The 17,200-nt window shown below is 43.1% G+C and overlaps 1 protein-coding gene across 1 annotated transcript; it reads right to left on the bottom strand.

Annotated features, from left to right (window-relative positions):
• Positions 1 to 583: 583 nt before the first annotated feature.
• LOC141050119 (olfactory receptor 1500-like) lies at positions 584 to 1,528 on the bottom strand. Its single transcript, XM_073546951.1, has one exon. The coding sequence runs from the start codon at positions 1,526 to 1,528 to the stop codon at positions 584 to 586; it is 945 nt and encodes a 314-aa protein (XP_073403052.1).
• Between the last annotated feature and the right edge of the window lie 15,672 nt (positions 1,529 to 17,200).

Here is a 17,200-nt window from a genome sequence, read left to right as displayed (position 1 = left end):
CGGTACTCAGTTGACTGTCTCCTGTCAAAGCACTCTGCCATCCCAGGCTCAGCTCTGCCCAGATGCCTCTCAACTAATTTTACCTCACAGACGTCACATGCACCCAAAGTTCCTGCCAAACTGTCTGGTCAATTGCGCACTGCAGCTCTCTCCGCTTAGCCATGTCTCCTTTTCTCAAACACAGGGTACGGTCTGGAGTCTCAAGCTTTCTACCCCACAATTTAGGTGACAGCTCCGATGCTTCCGGACCCTTCATGGAGGAGACAAGAATAGTTAGTTCCTTCACCTTACATGAGGATAAATTATCTATTATAAGTAATAAAGCATTGCGTGATTTATATAATTGATCTATACGTGGTGGTCTTTCAGGACTTGTGTCTTACAACCAAAGCCTCTATGTTCATTTGTGAGTACTGTGATAATAATGAACTTGTTATGGCTCTCATATTCCATGAAGTGATTAATTAGCCACAAGACAAGTTCCAAGTTCAATAAAATAGTCTATTCATGTACTTTGTGAATATATGACTGGCATAACTTCCTGCAAATATTTTTGTTTATTGTCTTTTTTTGTGGATTATCTTCATAAAATATTGTGAAAAAATTTCCATATCACAAGGATAAATGTTTCCTGTACGGCTTTTCTAATGTCTCTGTTTCTCAGACTGTATATAATGGGGTTGATCAGTGGAGTAAACACAGTATATAGCAGGGATAGGATTTTGCTGATGGTGACTGATTGTTCTGTAGGTACAACATAAACACTGAATATAGTCCCATAAAATATGGAGACCACCGTGAGGTGGGAGGTACAGGTGGAGAAGGCTTTCTGCCTGCCGGTACTGGATGGAATCCTTAGGACTGTTAAGACAATATAAGTATATGAAACTATAATTATTATGGTTGGGGTTAATATATTTGGAATGCCTACTATATAAATCTCCAAATGGACAATAAAAATGTCTGAACAGGCAAGTTCTAGAAGAGGAACAAGGTCACAGAATAAATGGTCAATGATATTTGAACCACAAAAGTTTAGTTGCGATGTTGTAATGGTGTAGATCAAGTTAAAGCACAATCCAAACAACCAACAGAAGACGGTCAATATCACACAATACCCACTTGTCATGATAGAGTTGTAACGGAGAGGATTACATATGGCTACATATCTATCGTAGGACATCACAGCGAGAAGAAAACCTTCAAATGTTTCTGAGGAACAGAAGAAATACAATTGGGTGATGCAATTGGTAAAAGCAATGGTCCCCCCATTATTCAGTAGAATGTATAGCATACTGGGAATAATGGTCATGGTCAATAAAATGTCACCGATGGAGAGTTGGGAGATGAAGAAGTACATTGGAGTGTGGAAGTTCTTGCTGGTGGACACCAAAGTGATGATCAGGAGGTTCCCACATAATATCAAACAATAAACCACAAAGAACAAACTGAAGAGGAAAAGTCTTAAACCGCCACAGACTTGAAATCCTAAGAGGATGAATTCTGTAACCACCGTCCTGTTCTGCATGTAGACTGGGAAAGTGGAAGTTATAACCTGTTATATAAAACAAAAATAATGTTTTCCTTTCACTTTTCAATGCTCTGTTCCTATAATTTCACTTTTCATATAATTGTTATCCTGTTTCTTGATTCTATAGACTTTATGGTACTGATGCATCAATATTAGGCTAAACATGCAAACATCTTAGGAGATGCAGACGTTTGACGTTGAACCCAACATTGATATAAGATTTACTACTCCTTTTTTATAGGAAAGATATATATATTTTTACCGTGTTAGCCAGTAGATAGAAGAATATTCAGATTTGAGAGTCCTCAGTGGTTGATACCTATTAATGGCTAACTGTTGAAAAGATGGTAACACATTGCAGCTTTGGAGACTACTCAGGTCTCTTCATCAGGCTAGACTAATACAAAATCTGAAGAATCACATATTTATACACAACACAGCACAGAAAAAATGCGATAGATGAGACAAGTGACGGGAAGCAAAATTGTCATTATGGGAGAGGGATAAGAATAAATATTGGAACAGTTCATAGATCAGCAGTGTGAAGGTTTTATTGCCCTCTGATCGGGGTCTGGTTCTGTGTTGTGATGACCCCAGTAGGTCTGAAGAGCAAATTTCTTAATTGATGTAGAAAGACATAAATCCATGAGACACATTCATTCCTGCAATGAGAGCGTCAAAAGTTTTCATAAATCTCTCTGAGACTTGAAGTTACCTTTTAATACAAGTAATTTAATGTCCATCATGCTATGACCAGGGATAAGATAAAAATATAAAGACAACCTGAAGCTTTGAGATTAGAAAACACATTTTATATATAGAATAATATTTAGTTGTTTTTTGAATCTTGCATCTTACTATGACATATAAGACACTTGGTAACAATGATTTTATCTTTCCGGGGCATTGCTAGACCAATGTTTCTCACATCAGGAACGTCTTTGCTCTTCACAGTCATTTTCACATTACTTTCTTCTCATTGCTCTACAGGATGGATCCCAGTGAAGTCGGCTTAGCGCGGACACGAAATATAAGAATGAGGTTCATTATCTGTGGATATTTATGGATTACATGAAGACAAATTGCCAGGTAGAAGAAGTCCCGGGAGATGTTTCTTCTCTGATTAGTCTCCAGTGTTCCAGTCAATAGGGAAATAGAATAATAAATCTGTAAGTCATCAGCATTAGTTAAGAATCCCAAAACATATTTTTTACATTCTTAAAATACCGTATATAAGAAAGTTATTCATAACATTATGTAGAAAGTCAAACATAGTGATGAAATTAGCAATATTGTACTAATTAATAATCATTGTGTTTGTACAGATGAGCAAATGTCTAAAATCTTTTGAAATCCAATTTTGTTGCCTTTGTCAAATTTTCCCTGAAAAATGTATTCACCACCGATTACCATCCAGCTCAGCTGTTATTTGCTCAGATGTCTCCTCGCACCGTATTAAACATCTTCTGAGCTCCTTAATGCAAACACAGTCTGATTAATGTTCAAGGGACTGGAAGGAAATGTAACAGTAACTGGGAGCAACCAGCTCGTGTATGTGAGTAGTGTGTATGGGTCTAATATTGGACGATTAATGAAAGGAAGCATGCAAAAAAGTTATTTTCAGACACACAAACTTTTTGAGGCACACCAGAGCTAGTGACTCAGTAACTTAGGCTCCTGCCCATAATGTTATTAAGACTAGAGATGAGCGACGTTGCCTTTTTTAGGGTCGAGTCGGGTTTCATGAAACCCGACTTTCTCAATAGTCGAGTCAAACAAAATCGGCCGACTATAGGGAAAAGTCAGGGTCTGACTGAAACACGAAACCTAATGTAAGTCTATGGGGAAGCAAAGTCGGCAGGGAGTATAGGACAATAAACACACCTACAGTGCCCATTTCAATGCCAAAAACATCAATTCTAATTACTTAAGCCTGTCAACCTTAATTTACTTCATAATAATAGTTACGCACTGAAAACTGGGGGTTATTTGGCTAAAGTTGTGGGGGGGTAGGGCTGGCTGCAGGTTTTCGTGTGCCCCAGGCCAAAGAGTGTCAGTGCGCCCCTTTAACACACACCACAATTCATAATGCTCTGATACGGCAGACGAATATTGGTTTAGTACAATGACAAATACTTCACTTCTTACATGACATGACTGATATCTATTTTAAATTCTACAATAGTTCAAAAACGGACAGTATATTACTCCATACAGTATTATGGCCACCACATAGTGCACCATACAGAATAATGAGCCCCATATATTTCTCTATACAGAATAATTTTTCCCATATAATTTTCCACACAGTATATGATGAGCTCCACATAATGCTACAGTATATGTTGGTCCCCATGGATGATACTCCACTGTCTTATGGGCCCAAATAATGCTCCATACATAATGGGCCCTATTTAGAATGCTCCAGTGTATAATAGGCCCCATTGATGCTGCTCCAGTGTGTGATCTGTCCGATTTAGAATGCTCCAGTATATGATGGGCCCCATGGGTGATGAACCAGTGTCTTATGGGCCCAAATAATGCTCCATATATAATGAGCCCCATTTCTAATGCTCCAGTGTATAATGGACCCCATAAATGCTGCTCCAGTGTCTGATGTCCCCCATTTGGAATGCTCCAGTATATGATGGGCCTCATGGATGATGCTCCAGTGTCTTATGGGCCCAAATAATGCTCCATATATAATCTGCCCCATTTAGAATGCTCCAGTATATGATGGGTCCCATTTAGAATGAACCCAGGCATGGTATGTGAAAAGAGCTCCATGGAGTAATCTGAAGTGTGGGCTGCCACATCCTTCACTTTTGGTGTGGGTGAAGGACCCAAGGAAAGGGGCTGCTCCTGACCAGAAGCCTGCACTTACGACTCAGTGCTTGCATTTTTTGAAACTTCAGAAGTGGAGGCGATAGAGCTGGAGGCTGGTTCAGCAATGTAAGCCAAAAACAGTTCCTGATGCTCCGGCTTTAAAAACAGTCTACCTGCTCCCAGAAAAGGGAGCCTTACAGGCCTTCCGGAGCCAGACCATGAAGAAAGCTCAACACCTCCTGCCTTAGCTGCTATTGTGCTTTTGGCACTACCAGCAGATACACCACCACCACCATCAGTACCAGGTGGCCCCACACGCCCACGTGCGTGGCCACTTCCACCATACTTCCTCATGTTTGGGAAAATGAACCAAAAATACCAGCAGATATATGGTACTGTATCAGAAGTGTACAGCTCTATTCAGTCTAAGGATAATTGTAAATTTCCGTATATATATTTCATGAGTCATACACAGACAGGCTCAGTATGGATTTCATAATAAAATAAAAAGTTGAAAAAGGGTACAGTATCACCAGGTACAAGGTATATATAGTATAGTGTAAACATTCTGAATCTCTGTATATATTTCAGGAGGCAGACACAAACGCTCTCAGGCACAGTGTGGATTACACAAGAATATGAAAAGCTGAAAATGGGTTATGTAACACAAGCGTACAGCTGTATACAGTGTTGGTGTAATCTTAAATCTCCAAATATATTTCCGGAGTAACAGACAGATGTTCATAGGCTTATTATGGATTACACCAGAATCTAAATAGCAAAAAAGGGAACTGTATCAGAAACATACAGCTGTATACAGTGTTGGGCAAATTTGAAATCTCGGTATATATTTCTAGAGTCACCCTCAGACGTTCACTCAGTCTGGTTTTGACCATAATACAAAATGTTGAAAAAAAAGGTACTGGATAACAAGATAGCAAGTATATATATTATAGTGTACAATTGAAATCTCCATATAGATAGTCCCGTAGTCACACTCAGATGTTAACTCAGTATGGATTTGACCGTAATACTAAATGTCGAACAAAGGTACTGTATAACCAAATACAAGCTGTATATAGTATAGGGTAAAAATTGTTATCTCCATATATATATAAGGAGTAAACCACACACGCTTACTCAGTATGGATAACACCGTAATAAAAAATTTTGAACAAAGGTAGTGCATCAGCACATACCAGGTGTATCCAGTCTAGGGGTAATTGTAAATTTACGTCTGAACTTCCGGAGTCAGACACAGACACTCACAGGCTCAGTATGTATTACACCAGAATTTAAAAAGTAGAAAAAGTGAAAGGTATTCGAGGCGTACACCAGTATACAATATTGTGGTACTTTTAAATCTTCGTATATATTTCAATCTCAGTAAGCCAGTCCAGACTCTCCGCTACTGCAGACTACATGGATAAAAGTATAGATGGAAAGTCGAGTGTTTGCAGAAATTTGGGAATTACTCATCGCGGGAAAACCTCCCTGTAGATGTTGCTGAGGCAATGCAGACCCTCAATTACTGTGTCTGTGGAGATAGCGAAAACGGTTCTTTGTGAAGAAAGGATAGCTTTATCGCAGTAGCGTGGATCACACCACTGTTACTCATCTCCATCAAATTGTGATCACAGGGAGAGATGTACCCATGGTCCTCACTGCCTATCATGATGTGTCTGGGCATTTTGGAGGGCAAAAGACAGAAGCCACAGGCCGTAGGTGATTCTGTTGGATTGGCATGAGAGGAGACATTGAAAAATGGTGGCAGGAATGTCACATGTCTGTGACTATCACAACAGTGAAAGGTGATCATAAAGCACCGCTGCATCTGCTTGTAAGTTGACGTCCATTACAAATGGTAGCCATTGATCATCTGAAGGAAGAGGCCAGCAGGACAGGCCATAGCTACATCTTAACCATCATCGATCAATACACCAAATTTAAAGTGGCCGTCCCTATGAAGGATTTAACTGCCCAGACTACACAGCGATGGAGCACAAAGAGGTAAGTATTGCAACTTGCAAGTGCTGTGGCCATGACCAAGCAGAGGGGGCACACTCGTGGGCGATGGTACTGGCATAGGGCCCCTCATAGTACGGTGGTGTGTCTGACGGCGAGTGGGCCCCCCCACCATCAGAGACACTATCTTGTACTACGAAGGGCCCTGTGCCAGTGCAGTCGGCCATCAGTGGGCCCATCAACCTGTTCAGAGCAACGGCACTTGCCCAGGTGCACCAGGTGTTGACCTCAGCCCTTGGGGGGGTGGGCAGCCCAGTTAGGGTGGTTTAAAAAATGGCATATGTTGATGTGTAGGCTGGACATTCAGCAGCTGTAAATGGTGGAATTGGGCAATTCAGAGAAAGAGGAGAACAAAAGCGAGGCAGTTTTCTGGCAACCTAGTTGTCATCAGGGGAAGGTGGGACAAAATCCTTGGAAACCCATGCATGGTTCATTTTAATGAAGGTTAGATCATAAACATTTTGGGTCGACAGACGGGTTCTTTTTTCTGTCAGGATTGATCCAGCAGCACTGAAGACTCTTTCAGATAACACACTAGCAGCAGGGCAAGCGAGCTCCTGTAAGGCATATTTTGCCAATTCAGGCCAGGTGTCCAGTTTAGAGGCCCAATAGTCAAAGGGGACTGACCTGTGAGGGAGAACATCTATATGGGAGGATAAGTAGTTTGTAACCATAGTTGACAACTGCTGTCTCCTGTCACTTTTAATCGATGCAGTATTAGCAGTCGTGTGAGCGGTACTTGAGAAATCAGTCCACAACATGGTCATGAAACCCCTGTCTCCAACGCCACTTCGGCTGTGTGCACCACGAACACCTCTTCCATTGTGCCCACTATGGCTCGTGGGAGAAACAGCACCACTGCTGTGTGCTGGGAAAGCCTCAAACAAACGGTTTACCAGAGTTGCTTGCTTGTTAGCCAATATTATCTCTAGGGTCTCCTGTGGCATGATGCTGTGTAATTTGCCTTTGTAGCGTGGATCAAGGATGCTGGCCAGCCAGTAGTCGTCATCCTTCATCATTTTGGCAATGCGGGGGGTCCCTTTTTAGGATCCGCAAGGCATAATCGCACATGTGGGCCAATGTTCCAGGTGTCAATAATGCACTGTCACTGCTGGGTGGAGGAGCACTTTCTGGAAAATCCATATCCCTACAGTCATGCATCCTCTCATCCTCATCCTCCTCCTCTTCCTCTTCTTCCTCCACCTCATCCAGGACAGTTCCCTGACCAGACAATGGCTGACTGTCAGCAAGGCTTCCCTCCTCCTCCTCCTGTTCTTCCTCTGCTGCAGACGCCTGTTCCTTAATTTGCGTCAAACTTTGCATAAGTGGGATGCTCATGCTAATGATGGCGTCCTCTGCGCTTACCAGCCGTGTGCATTCCTCAAAACACTGAAAGACTTTACAGAGGTCTTTCAGCTTTGACCACTGCACACCCGACAATTCCATGTCTGCCCTCAAACTGCCTGCCCGTGTATCCTCCCACAAATGCATTACAGCCTGCCTCTGCTCACACAGCCTCTCAACCATGTGCAGGGTGGAGTTCCACCTTGTTGCAACGTCTATAATTATGCGGTGCTTGGGAAGGTGGAGCAATCGCTGCAGCTTCTGCATACGACTGGAGTGTACGGCCGAGCGACGGATGTGCGAGCACAGTCTTCGCACCTTATGGAGCAGGGATGTTAACTCTGGAAAATTGTTAAGGAACCACTGCACCATCAGGTTCAAAGTGTGAGTCAGGCAAGGTATTTGTGTGAGTTTTGCAAGGCCTATGGCTGTCACAAAATTACGGCCGTTATCACTAACTACCTTGCCTGCCTCAAGATGTAGACTGCCCAGCCATGACTCAGTTTGTCACTGCAAGTAGTCGGCCAGTACCTCTGCGGTGTGTCTGTTGTCGCCCAAAGACATCATCTTTAACACAGCCTGCTGACGCTTGCCACTAGCTGTTTGATAGTGGGACACCTCATGTGCAACATTGACAGCTGCGGATGGAGTGCTCGTGCGACTGCACTCTGTGGACGAGCTTTCGTTTATAGAGAAGGAGGAGGAGGAGGCTCGAAAGCCTACAGGCAACTGTTTTCTATACCATGGGCTAGGCAGCACTGTTCCACCGCCGCTGTCCCCAGTGGAGCATGCATCCGCCACATTAACCCAGTGCGCAGTGATGGACACGTAACGGCCCTTGCCATGCCTACTGGACCATGCATCTGTTGTGAGGTGCACCTTTCCACTCACTGATTGCTTGAGTGCATGGACAATGCGGTCTTTCACATGCAGGTGGAGGGCTGGGATGGCTTTTCAAGAAAAGAAGTGCTGACTGGGTAGGTCATAGCGTGGGACTGCGTAGGCCATGAGCTCGCAGAAAGCTTTGCTTTCAACCAAACGGTAGGGCATCATCTCTAGCGAGATTAGTTTGGCAATGTAGGCGTTCAAACGCAGTGTACGCAGATGAGAGGATGAGTACTTTCTTGTCCTACTCAGAGTGTCAGGTAGGGTGAGCTGTACTGGAGAGCTGCAAATGGGGGAACTAGCGGTGGACCGGACAGAGAGAGAGGGGGTTGGTGATGGTATTGGTGGTGATGGCCTAGATTCAGTGTTGTGTTGCAAAACCATTGTGAGTGCTTTGGCCTTGCGACGACACCTCAACATTTAGTGCTGGTGGTGTGCTTAATGGTGGCAGTGGTGTTACAGTGGGGGAAGTGATGGAGTGTTGCTGGCTACCTTCAGTCAGAGCAGGTGCAAATGTGCTACCTGACGTTTTGTAGTCCGTCCACGCTTGCAAGTGCATGTTGGTTAAATGTCTAAGCATGCAACTGGTATTCAAATTTTTGAGTTGTTTACCACGGCTAAAGGTCCTTCCGCACTTCTTACAGGTAACCGTTGCCTCATTAGTAGGATTTTGGACAAAGAAGTGCCACACTGCACTCTTCCAACTATGGTAGACATTTTCTGGCCTTGCACGCTGTGCTAACTTGACCGTCTGGCCAAGCTGTCCTGCAACTCTTTTATTTTTTGGTCCACGTTTTTGGACAGCTACGGGCCTGCCAGATAATCGCTGCTGCGATGTCAATGCTTGCTTCGGATCCTTCTCCTTATCTGAACTATTGCCAGCGCCACCCTCCTCCCCAAATGGATGCCAATCCGGATCAAGAACTGGGTCATCCATCACCTCCTCTTCAAAGTCATCTGCTCCTTCCTCTTTACCTTCCCCTGTGTCACCGTGTAAGGTGGTATAGTATGCGGGAAGGGGCACCTAAGTTTCATCTGCGTCAGATTCTGGCTCATTAAACTGCGAGGGCAATGTAGTGCTCTGGGTCAATGTACCAGCAGAATCATCTAGCAATGGCTGTGCATCAGTGCACTCCATGTCAGTTTCATCTTGTACTGGGGAATTCAGGATTTGACTGGATAACCCAGGCATGGTATGTGAAAAGAGCTCCATAGAGTAATCTGAAGTGTCGGCTACCGCATCCTTCACTTTTGGTGGGGGTGGAGGACACAAGGAAAGGTGTTTTTCCTGACCAGAATGCTGCACTGATGACTCCGTGCTTGCAGGTTTGGAACGTTCAGAAGAGGATGCAATAGAGCTAGTGGATGTTTCGGCAATGTACGCCAAAACCTTTTCCTGATGCTCCAGCTTAAAAAGCAGTTTTCCTACTCCAAGAAAAGGGAACCTTACAGGCCTTCTTGGGCCAGACGATGACGCAGGCTCAACACCTCCTGCCTTAGCTGCTATTGTGCTTTTGCCAGAACAGCTGATGCACCACCACCATCAGTACCAGCCGCGCCCCCCTGCCCACATCCACGGCCTCTTCCATCATACTTCCTCATGTTTGGGAAAATGTACCCAAAATACCAGCAAAGAGATGGTACTCTATGAGGAGCGTCCAGTTGTGTAAGGTGTATTAAAAAAATTAAATCTACGTATATTTTTTGTTAGTCACAGACGCTCTCCCAGTATGTATTTGACCGTAATACAACAAGCAGATATACAATACTGTAACAGAAGTGTACAGCTGGATACGTTTTTTGTGTAACTAACAATCTCCGTATATGTATTTACGGAGTGTCACACACACACTCTGACTCTGTATAAATGTGACTGTAATGCGAACAGCATATATACAATACTGTTTGAGAATCGGACAGCTCAATACGGTGCAGGTCTGGAAAAATGGAAAATCTCCTCGTTTTTTTTTGCAGAAAAATTCACACATATAGCTTGTATTCGTCCGGGATAACAGATGGTATGCGGTAGTGTGTGAGGAGCGTACACCGCTATACGGTGTCTGTATGTAAAATTGCAAGTCTCAGGCTATGTTTATACGGAGTGACACACGCTGTCGCTGTATAGTTTGGACCATGATCAAACAGCAGATATACTAAACTGTTTGCAAAGCCGACAGCGCTATACGGTGTAGGTCTGGAAAAATGGCAAATCGCCTCGGCTTGTTTTTCCAGAAAAACACACAGATAGTTTGTATTTGTCCGTGATACCAGCCGGTACACGGTAGTGTGTGAGGATCGTACACCGCTATCTGGTGTCTGTATGGAAGATTGTAAATCTCAGGCTATGTTTATACAGAGTGACACACGCTGTCTCTGTACAGTTTGGACCGTGATCAAACAGCAGATATATATACTAAACTGTTTGAAAAGCCGACAGCTCTATATGGTGTGGGTCTGGAAAAATGGCAAATCGCTCGGCTTGTTTTTCCAGAAAAACACACAGATAGCTTGTATTTGTCTGTGATACCAGCCGGTACACGGTAGTGTGTGAGGATCGTACGCCGCTATCCGGTGTCTGTGTGGAAGATTGTAAATCTCAGGCTATATTTATATGGAGTGACACACGCTGTCTCTGTATAGTTTGGACCATGATCAAACAGCACATATACTAAACTGTTTGCAAAGCCGACAGCGCTATACGGTGTAGGTCAGGAGAAATGGCACATCGCATCGGCTTGTTTTTCCAGAAAACACACAGATAGTTTGTATTTGTCCGTGATACCAGCCGGTACACGGTAGTGTGTGAGGATCGTACAAAGCTATCCGGTGTCTGTATGGAAGATTGTAAATCTCAAGATATGTTTATACAGAGTGACACATGCTGTCTCTGTATAGTTTGGACCGTTATCAAACAGCATATATGTATACTAAACTGTTTGCAAAGCCGACAGCTATATACGGTGTAGGTCTGGAAAAATGGCAAATCGCCTCGGCTTGTTTTTCCAGAAAAAAACACAGATAGCTTGTATTTGTTCGTGATACCAGCCGGGACACGGTAGTGTGTGAGGATCGTACAAAGCTATCCGGTGTCTGCATGGAAGATTGTAAATCTCAGGCTATGTTTATACGGAGTGACACACGCTGTCTCTGTATAGTTTGGACCGTGATCAAACAGCAGATATACTAAACTGTTTGCAAAGCCGACAGCTCTATACGTTGTAGGTCTGGAAAAATGGCAAATCGCCTCAGTTTGTTTTTACAAAGTCACACACAGATAGCTTGTGCTTGTTTGTCATCCCAGCCGGTACACGGTAGTGTGTGAGGAGCGTACACCACTATACGGTGTGAAAAAATGAATGCTCGGTAAATGAGCAGAACAAAATAATAAAAGTTGGAGTGCTTTGAAAAGAGCAGTTTGAACAGCAGTGAGCACACACCAATGGAGCTGTTGCACACCACTAAAATCCTCCACTTTCACTGCACACTAACTGTACAGTGAAAAGCGCTAGCAGCAGAAGCTATTTTTTTTTCTTCTTCCCTGCCTAACGCTCTCCCTATTCAGCATCAGCAGCAGCACCACTCTCTGTTCTAAGATCGGCAGAAGTAAGATTGCGGTCGGCAGTGACGGCCTTTTATAGCCCCTGTGACACCACACAAAGCCAGCCAATCACTTCAATGCCCTTCTCTAAGATGGTGGTGGCCGCTGCACATGTCATCGCGTTGCCCAAAGTGTGCGTACTCCATCATTGGCTGAAAAAAGGTGCTGGAAGCATCATTTGAAATGTGACTTTGGCGCTCTGGTCAGCGACCTCATGGCCGACCTCACGCTATGGTTTCATGAAACCCGACTTTCGCGAAAATCTGTGATTTTTGAATTTGACCGACCCGTTTTGCTCAACTCTGCTTATTACTTAAGCTTGTCAACCTTAATTTACTTCATAATAATAGTTATGCATTGAAAACTGGGGGTTATTTGGCTAAAGTTGTGTGGGGGGGTAGGGCTGGCTCCACGTTTTCATGTGCCCTGGGCCAAAGAGTGTCAGTGCGCCCCTTTAACACATACCACAATTCATGATGCTCCGATACGGCACAGAAATATAGGTATAGTACAATGAAAAATACTTCACTTCTTACATCACATGATTCTACAATAGCTCAAAAAATGGGCATTTTATTTCTCCATTCAGTATTATGGCCACCACATGGTGTGCCATACAGAATAATGAGCCCCATATATTTCTCCATACAGAATATTTTTTCCCATATAATTTTCCATACAGTATATGATGAGCTCCACATAATGCTACAGTATATGTTGGGCCCCATGGATGATACTCTACTATCTTATGGGCCCAAATAATGCTCCATATATAATGAGCCCCAATTCTAATGCTCCAGTGTATAATGGCCCCATAAATGCTGCTCCAGTGTCTTATGTCCCTCTTTTGGAATGCTCCAGTATATGATGGGCCTCATGGATGATGCTCCAGTGTCTTATGGGCCCAAATAATGCTCCATATATAATCTGCCCCATTTAGAAAGCTCCAGTATATGATGGGCCCAGGCATGGTATGTGAAAAGAGCTCCATAGAGTAATCTGAAGTGTGGGCTGCCGCATCCTTCACTTTTGGTGGGGTGAAGGACACAAGGAAAGGTGTTTTTCCTGACCAGAACCCTGCACTGACGACTCAGTGCTTGCAGGTTTGGAACATTCACAAGAGGAGGCAATAGAGCTGGTGGCTGTTTCGGCAATGTACGCCAAAACCTGTTCCTGATGCTCCGGCTTTAAAAGCGGTTTTCCTACTCCAAGAAAAGGGAACCTTACAGGCCTTCTTGTGCCAGACGATGACGCAGGCTCAACACCTTCTGCCTTAGCTGCTATTGTGCTTTTGGCATAATCAGCAGATGCACCACCATCAGTACCAGCTTCCCCACGCCCACGTTCAAGGCCTCTTCCAGCATACTTCCTCATGTTTGTGAAAATGTAACAAAAATAACAGCAGATATATGGTATTGTATGAGGAGCATATAGCTGTATAAGGTGTAGGTAAAAATTTAAATCTCCTTATCTATTTCCTTAGTCAGAGATGCTCTCCCAGTATGTATTTGACCGTAATCCAACCAGCAGATATACGGTACTCAATCAGAAGCAGGCAGCTCTATACGGTGTATGTATGGAAAAATGAAAATCTCCGTCTATCTTTTTATGGAAAGTGCTCCCCTCCATATGCCTCTTTATGTTGTTTTTACTTGATGGTAAGAAGATTTTATATTTTCAATAAAGCAATTGTTATTTTATCTCCTGGAGACGCTGGAAAATCTTTTTCTATGTTGTGCATGCACTATACACCCGGGTCAGGGTGTTTCCGTGCGTCGGAGGTGTGATAAGGAGTGAAGAGGGGTGAGCAGAAAATTTCCTTTTGTGCTTATCTTTTTATGGAGTCACACAAAGATAGCATACATTTGACCATGATAACAGCCGGTACACAGTAGTGTGTGGGGAGTGTACACCTCTATACGGTGTATGTATGGAAAATTTTAAATGTCCGTCTATTTTTTTCCTTGGTCACACACAGACGCTGTCTCTGTATAGATTTGATCATTATCAAACAGCAGATATACGATATTGTTTGACAAGCGGACAGCTCTAGACGATGTATGGAAAAATTTAAATTTCCGTATATGTATTTACGGAGTCTCACACACACACACTGTCTCTGTATAGATTTGACCGCAATACAAGCAGCAGATATACAATACTGTTTGATAAGCGGACAGCTCTATATGGTGTAAGTATGGAAAAATGAAAATATCCATCTATCTTTTTACGGAGTCACACACGGATAGCATGTATTTGTCCGCGATAACAGCCGGTACACGGTAGTGTGTGGGGAGCGTACACCTCTATACGGTGTATGTATGGAAAATTTTAAATATCCGTCTATTTTTTTCCGTAGTCACACACAGACGCTGTCTCTGTATAGATTTGATCATTATCAAACAGCAGATATACGATATTGTTTGACAAGCGGACAGCTCTAGACGGTGTATGGAAAAATGTAAATTTCCGTATATGTATTTACGGAGTCTCACACACACACGCTGTCTCTGTATAGATTTGACTGCAATACAAACAGCAGATATACAATACTGTTTGATAAGCGGACAGCTCTATACGGTGTATGTATGGAAAAATGAAAATATCCATCTATCTTTTTACGGAGTCACACACGGATAGCATGTATTTGTCCGTGATACCAGCCCGTACACGGTAGTATGTGAGGAGCGTACACCTCTATACGGTGTGTGCAAAAATGAACGCTCGCTATCTGTGCAGAAAAAGAATAAAAGTATTTTTGCTTTGAAAAAAGCAGTCTGCACAGCAGTGTGCACACAACAGTGCAGCTATCAGGGAGCCTTATATGGCAGCCTAATCACCACCAGAGCTGCTGCACACAAAAATATAGCCTCCCCTGTCACAGCACACTAACTGTTGTGCTATACAGTGAAAATCGCTATCAGCAGAATCACAGATTTTTTTCCCCTGCCTAAACAGTCTCCCTATTGAGAACAACCAGCAGCAACCTCTCCCTATGCTAAGATCGGCAGAAGTAAGATGGCGGTCGGCATTCAGGGCTTTTATAGCCACTTTGACGCCACACAAAGCAAGCCAATCACTGCAATGCCCTTCTCTAAGATGGTGGTGGCCACTGCCTATGTCATCACGTTGCCCACAGTGTGCGTCCTTGATCATTGGCTGAGAAACGGCGCTGGAAGCATTATGGGAAACGCGACTTTGGCGCTCGAGTCGGCGACCGCATGGCGGACCTCACGCTATGGTCGGGTTTCGATCGGCGAAACCCGACGTCAGCGAAAATCGTCGACTTTTGAATTTGACACACCCGTTTCGCTCAACTCTAGTCCTGTGTATGTCAAGTATAATTGCAAAAATGCTAATTATTCAAAGTCTAAGCCAACATTTATTCTAAACTTATTCTAAACATACAAGTAAATGAAAGCTAAAAGAAATAATAACATTTAGTGACAAAGACTAGCAAAATATAGTAGGGAGTCAAAATGACTCCCTTTGGTAATTAAAAGTAAATTTTGAAATAAAGGTACTCTTTTTTTTCAAAAATTATTTATTGTCGCAAAATCTTTTTTAGCATCCAAATGAGAAAAAGTCACCGAGTCGGAATTCAGAAAAATGTAGTCACAGAAGAGACATAAAAATTGCGAGGAGTTAAAATGACTCCATCGGTAGTTCTAGTGTTCATACCTTACAGGAAAATCCATTTTGGTTTCGTTTTAGTATGTTTTAGTGTGCGCCTGTAAAAGTGGCGTCACACTTTGACAACATTGGACACAGCTGTGACCTAGGAGTCAGAAATGCTTCCAGGGGTCTTCCGCATGATGTTCCAGTGCCATTTGAGCACTGTTCCCATTGATTTCAGATGTTTTTAGACCCTAAAAGGAACCTCGGGGGGGTCATGGCAAAAATGCTCAGGTTTCCCATAGACTTACATTGGGCTCGTTGCTCTGGTCGAGTACCCAAGTATTCCAATTTGTTTGACCAGAGCCAGGAGCACCCGAGCATTTTAGTGCTTACCTTATAGTATAGCATTGCATGAAACATGGGGACAGTATAAGGAGTAGGATATAAGATAAGTGATAAATACAGATGGAATTGGATAGTGTTATTGAGGGCACACTAGTTCAGGAAGTTAAATATGTTTAGTATAGAAATGGTTAAGGCTTTAAGAAATTTCCTATAGGTGGGTGGGGTAGGAGCAGTTGAAACAGTAGGACACTTCCTGATTTACCGCTTTGGGAAGAGATATAGATTAAGATAAAAGTGATCCATCAGGAGTTCAGATCCTGAAGGCTGACGGTCATGTGAAACACAGTACAGAAAGAAAGCAGCTTGAGAACGGCTTCAACAAATTTTGGTGATCAATCCTGTAACATATGGGCCTATAACCTGGATAAGGCACCGAGAGACTTGCCTCAACCACTTACTATGACGGGAAGCCGAACGGGGAGTCTCTACAAAAAGACGAGTTGGTTTTTGTGTGAGCTACAGAGCCGGGTGGAGAATCCTAGTAGTCAGGGGTGCCAAAAGGCAAATGTAAAGCTCAAGCTAAAGGGACTGCAACTATGACAGCTTACTCTGTGTTTACTACCATGGAATTCAAAATGGTAAGTTAATTTGAACTGTTTGAAAAGCACTAAGTGTCCCCTTATGTTCCTGTGACTGACCCAAATCTGGATTCGAGGAGCCAGTGGAGGCCTGCAACCAAAATGTGAGTGTCTTGCATTTCACCCAGAACACAAGGAAAATGAGACTTCTTTAATTTTTTATGTGCAAGGGTGTGGGAACACAGCAGCCCCTTGTCCATGACTATATTGTCCATCTGCAGAATCTTATTTTGGTCCTGTGTTGCTTCAAATGGCCTAGTACAGATTTGTATCATAAATTTACCAATGAATTCAGAATTACAATTGGAAATTCAAAAGGAAAATGTCTGGACATCTGATCATGAGCTAAATTCCAAGTGACCAAGGACCATGTCGCAAGACAATAACAAA

The sequence above is a fragment of the Dendrobates tinctorius genome, unplaced genomic scaffold (assembly GCF_039654945.1).
Source record: "Dendrobates tinctorius isolate UK_male_01 unplaced genomic scaffold, ASM3965494v1 ptg000151l, whole genome shotgun sequence".
Taxonomy (NCBI): domain Eukaryota; kingdom Metazoa; phylum Chordata; class Amphibia; order Anura; family Dendrobatidae; genus Dendrobates; species Dendrobates tinctorius.
This window is presented reverse-complemented; position numbering and strand designations above follow the sequence as displayed.

What these genes read in the sequence shown, in the direction of transcription:
- LOC141050119 (XM_073546951.1), bottom strand. Translation starts at nt 1,528, where the DNA reads ATGCAGAACAGGACGGTGGTTACAGAATTCATCCTCTTAGGATTTCAA.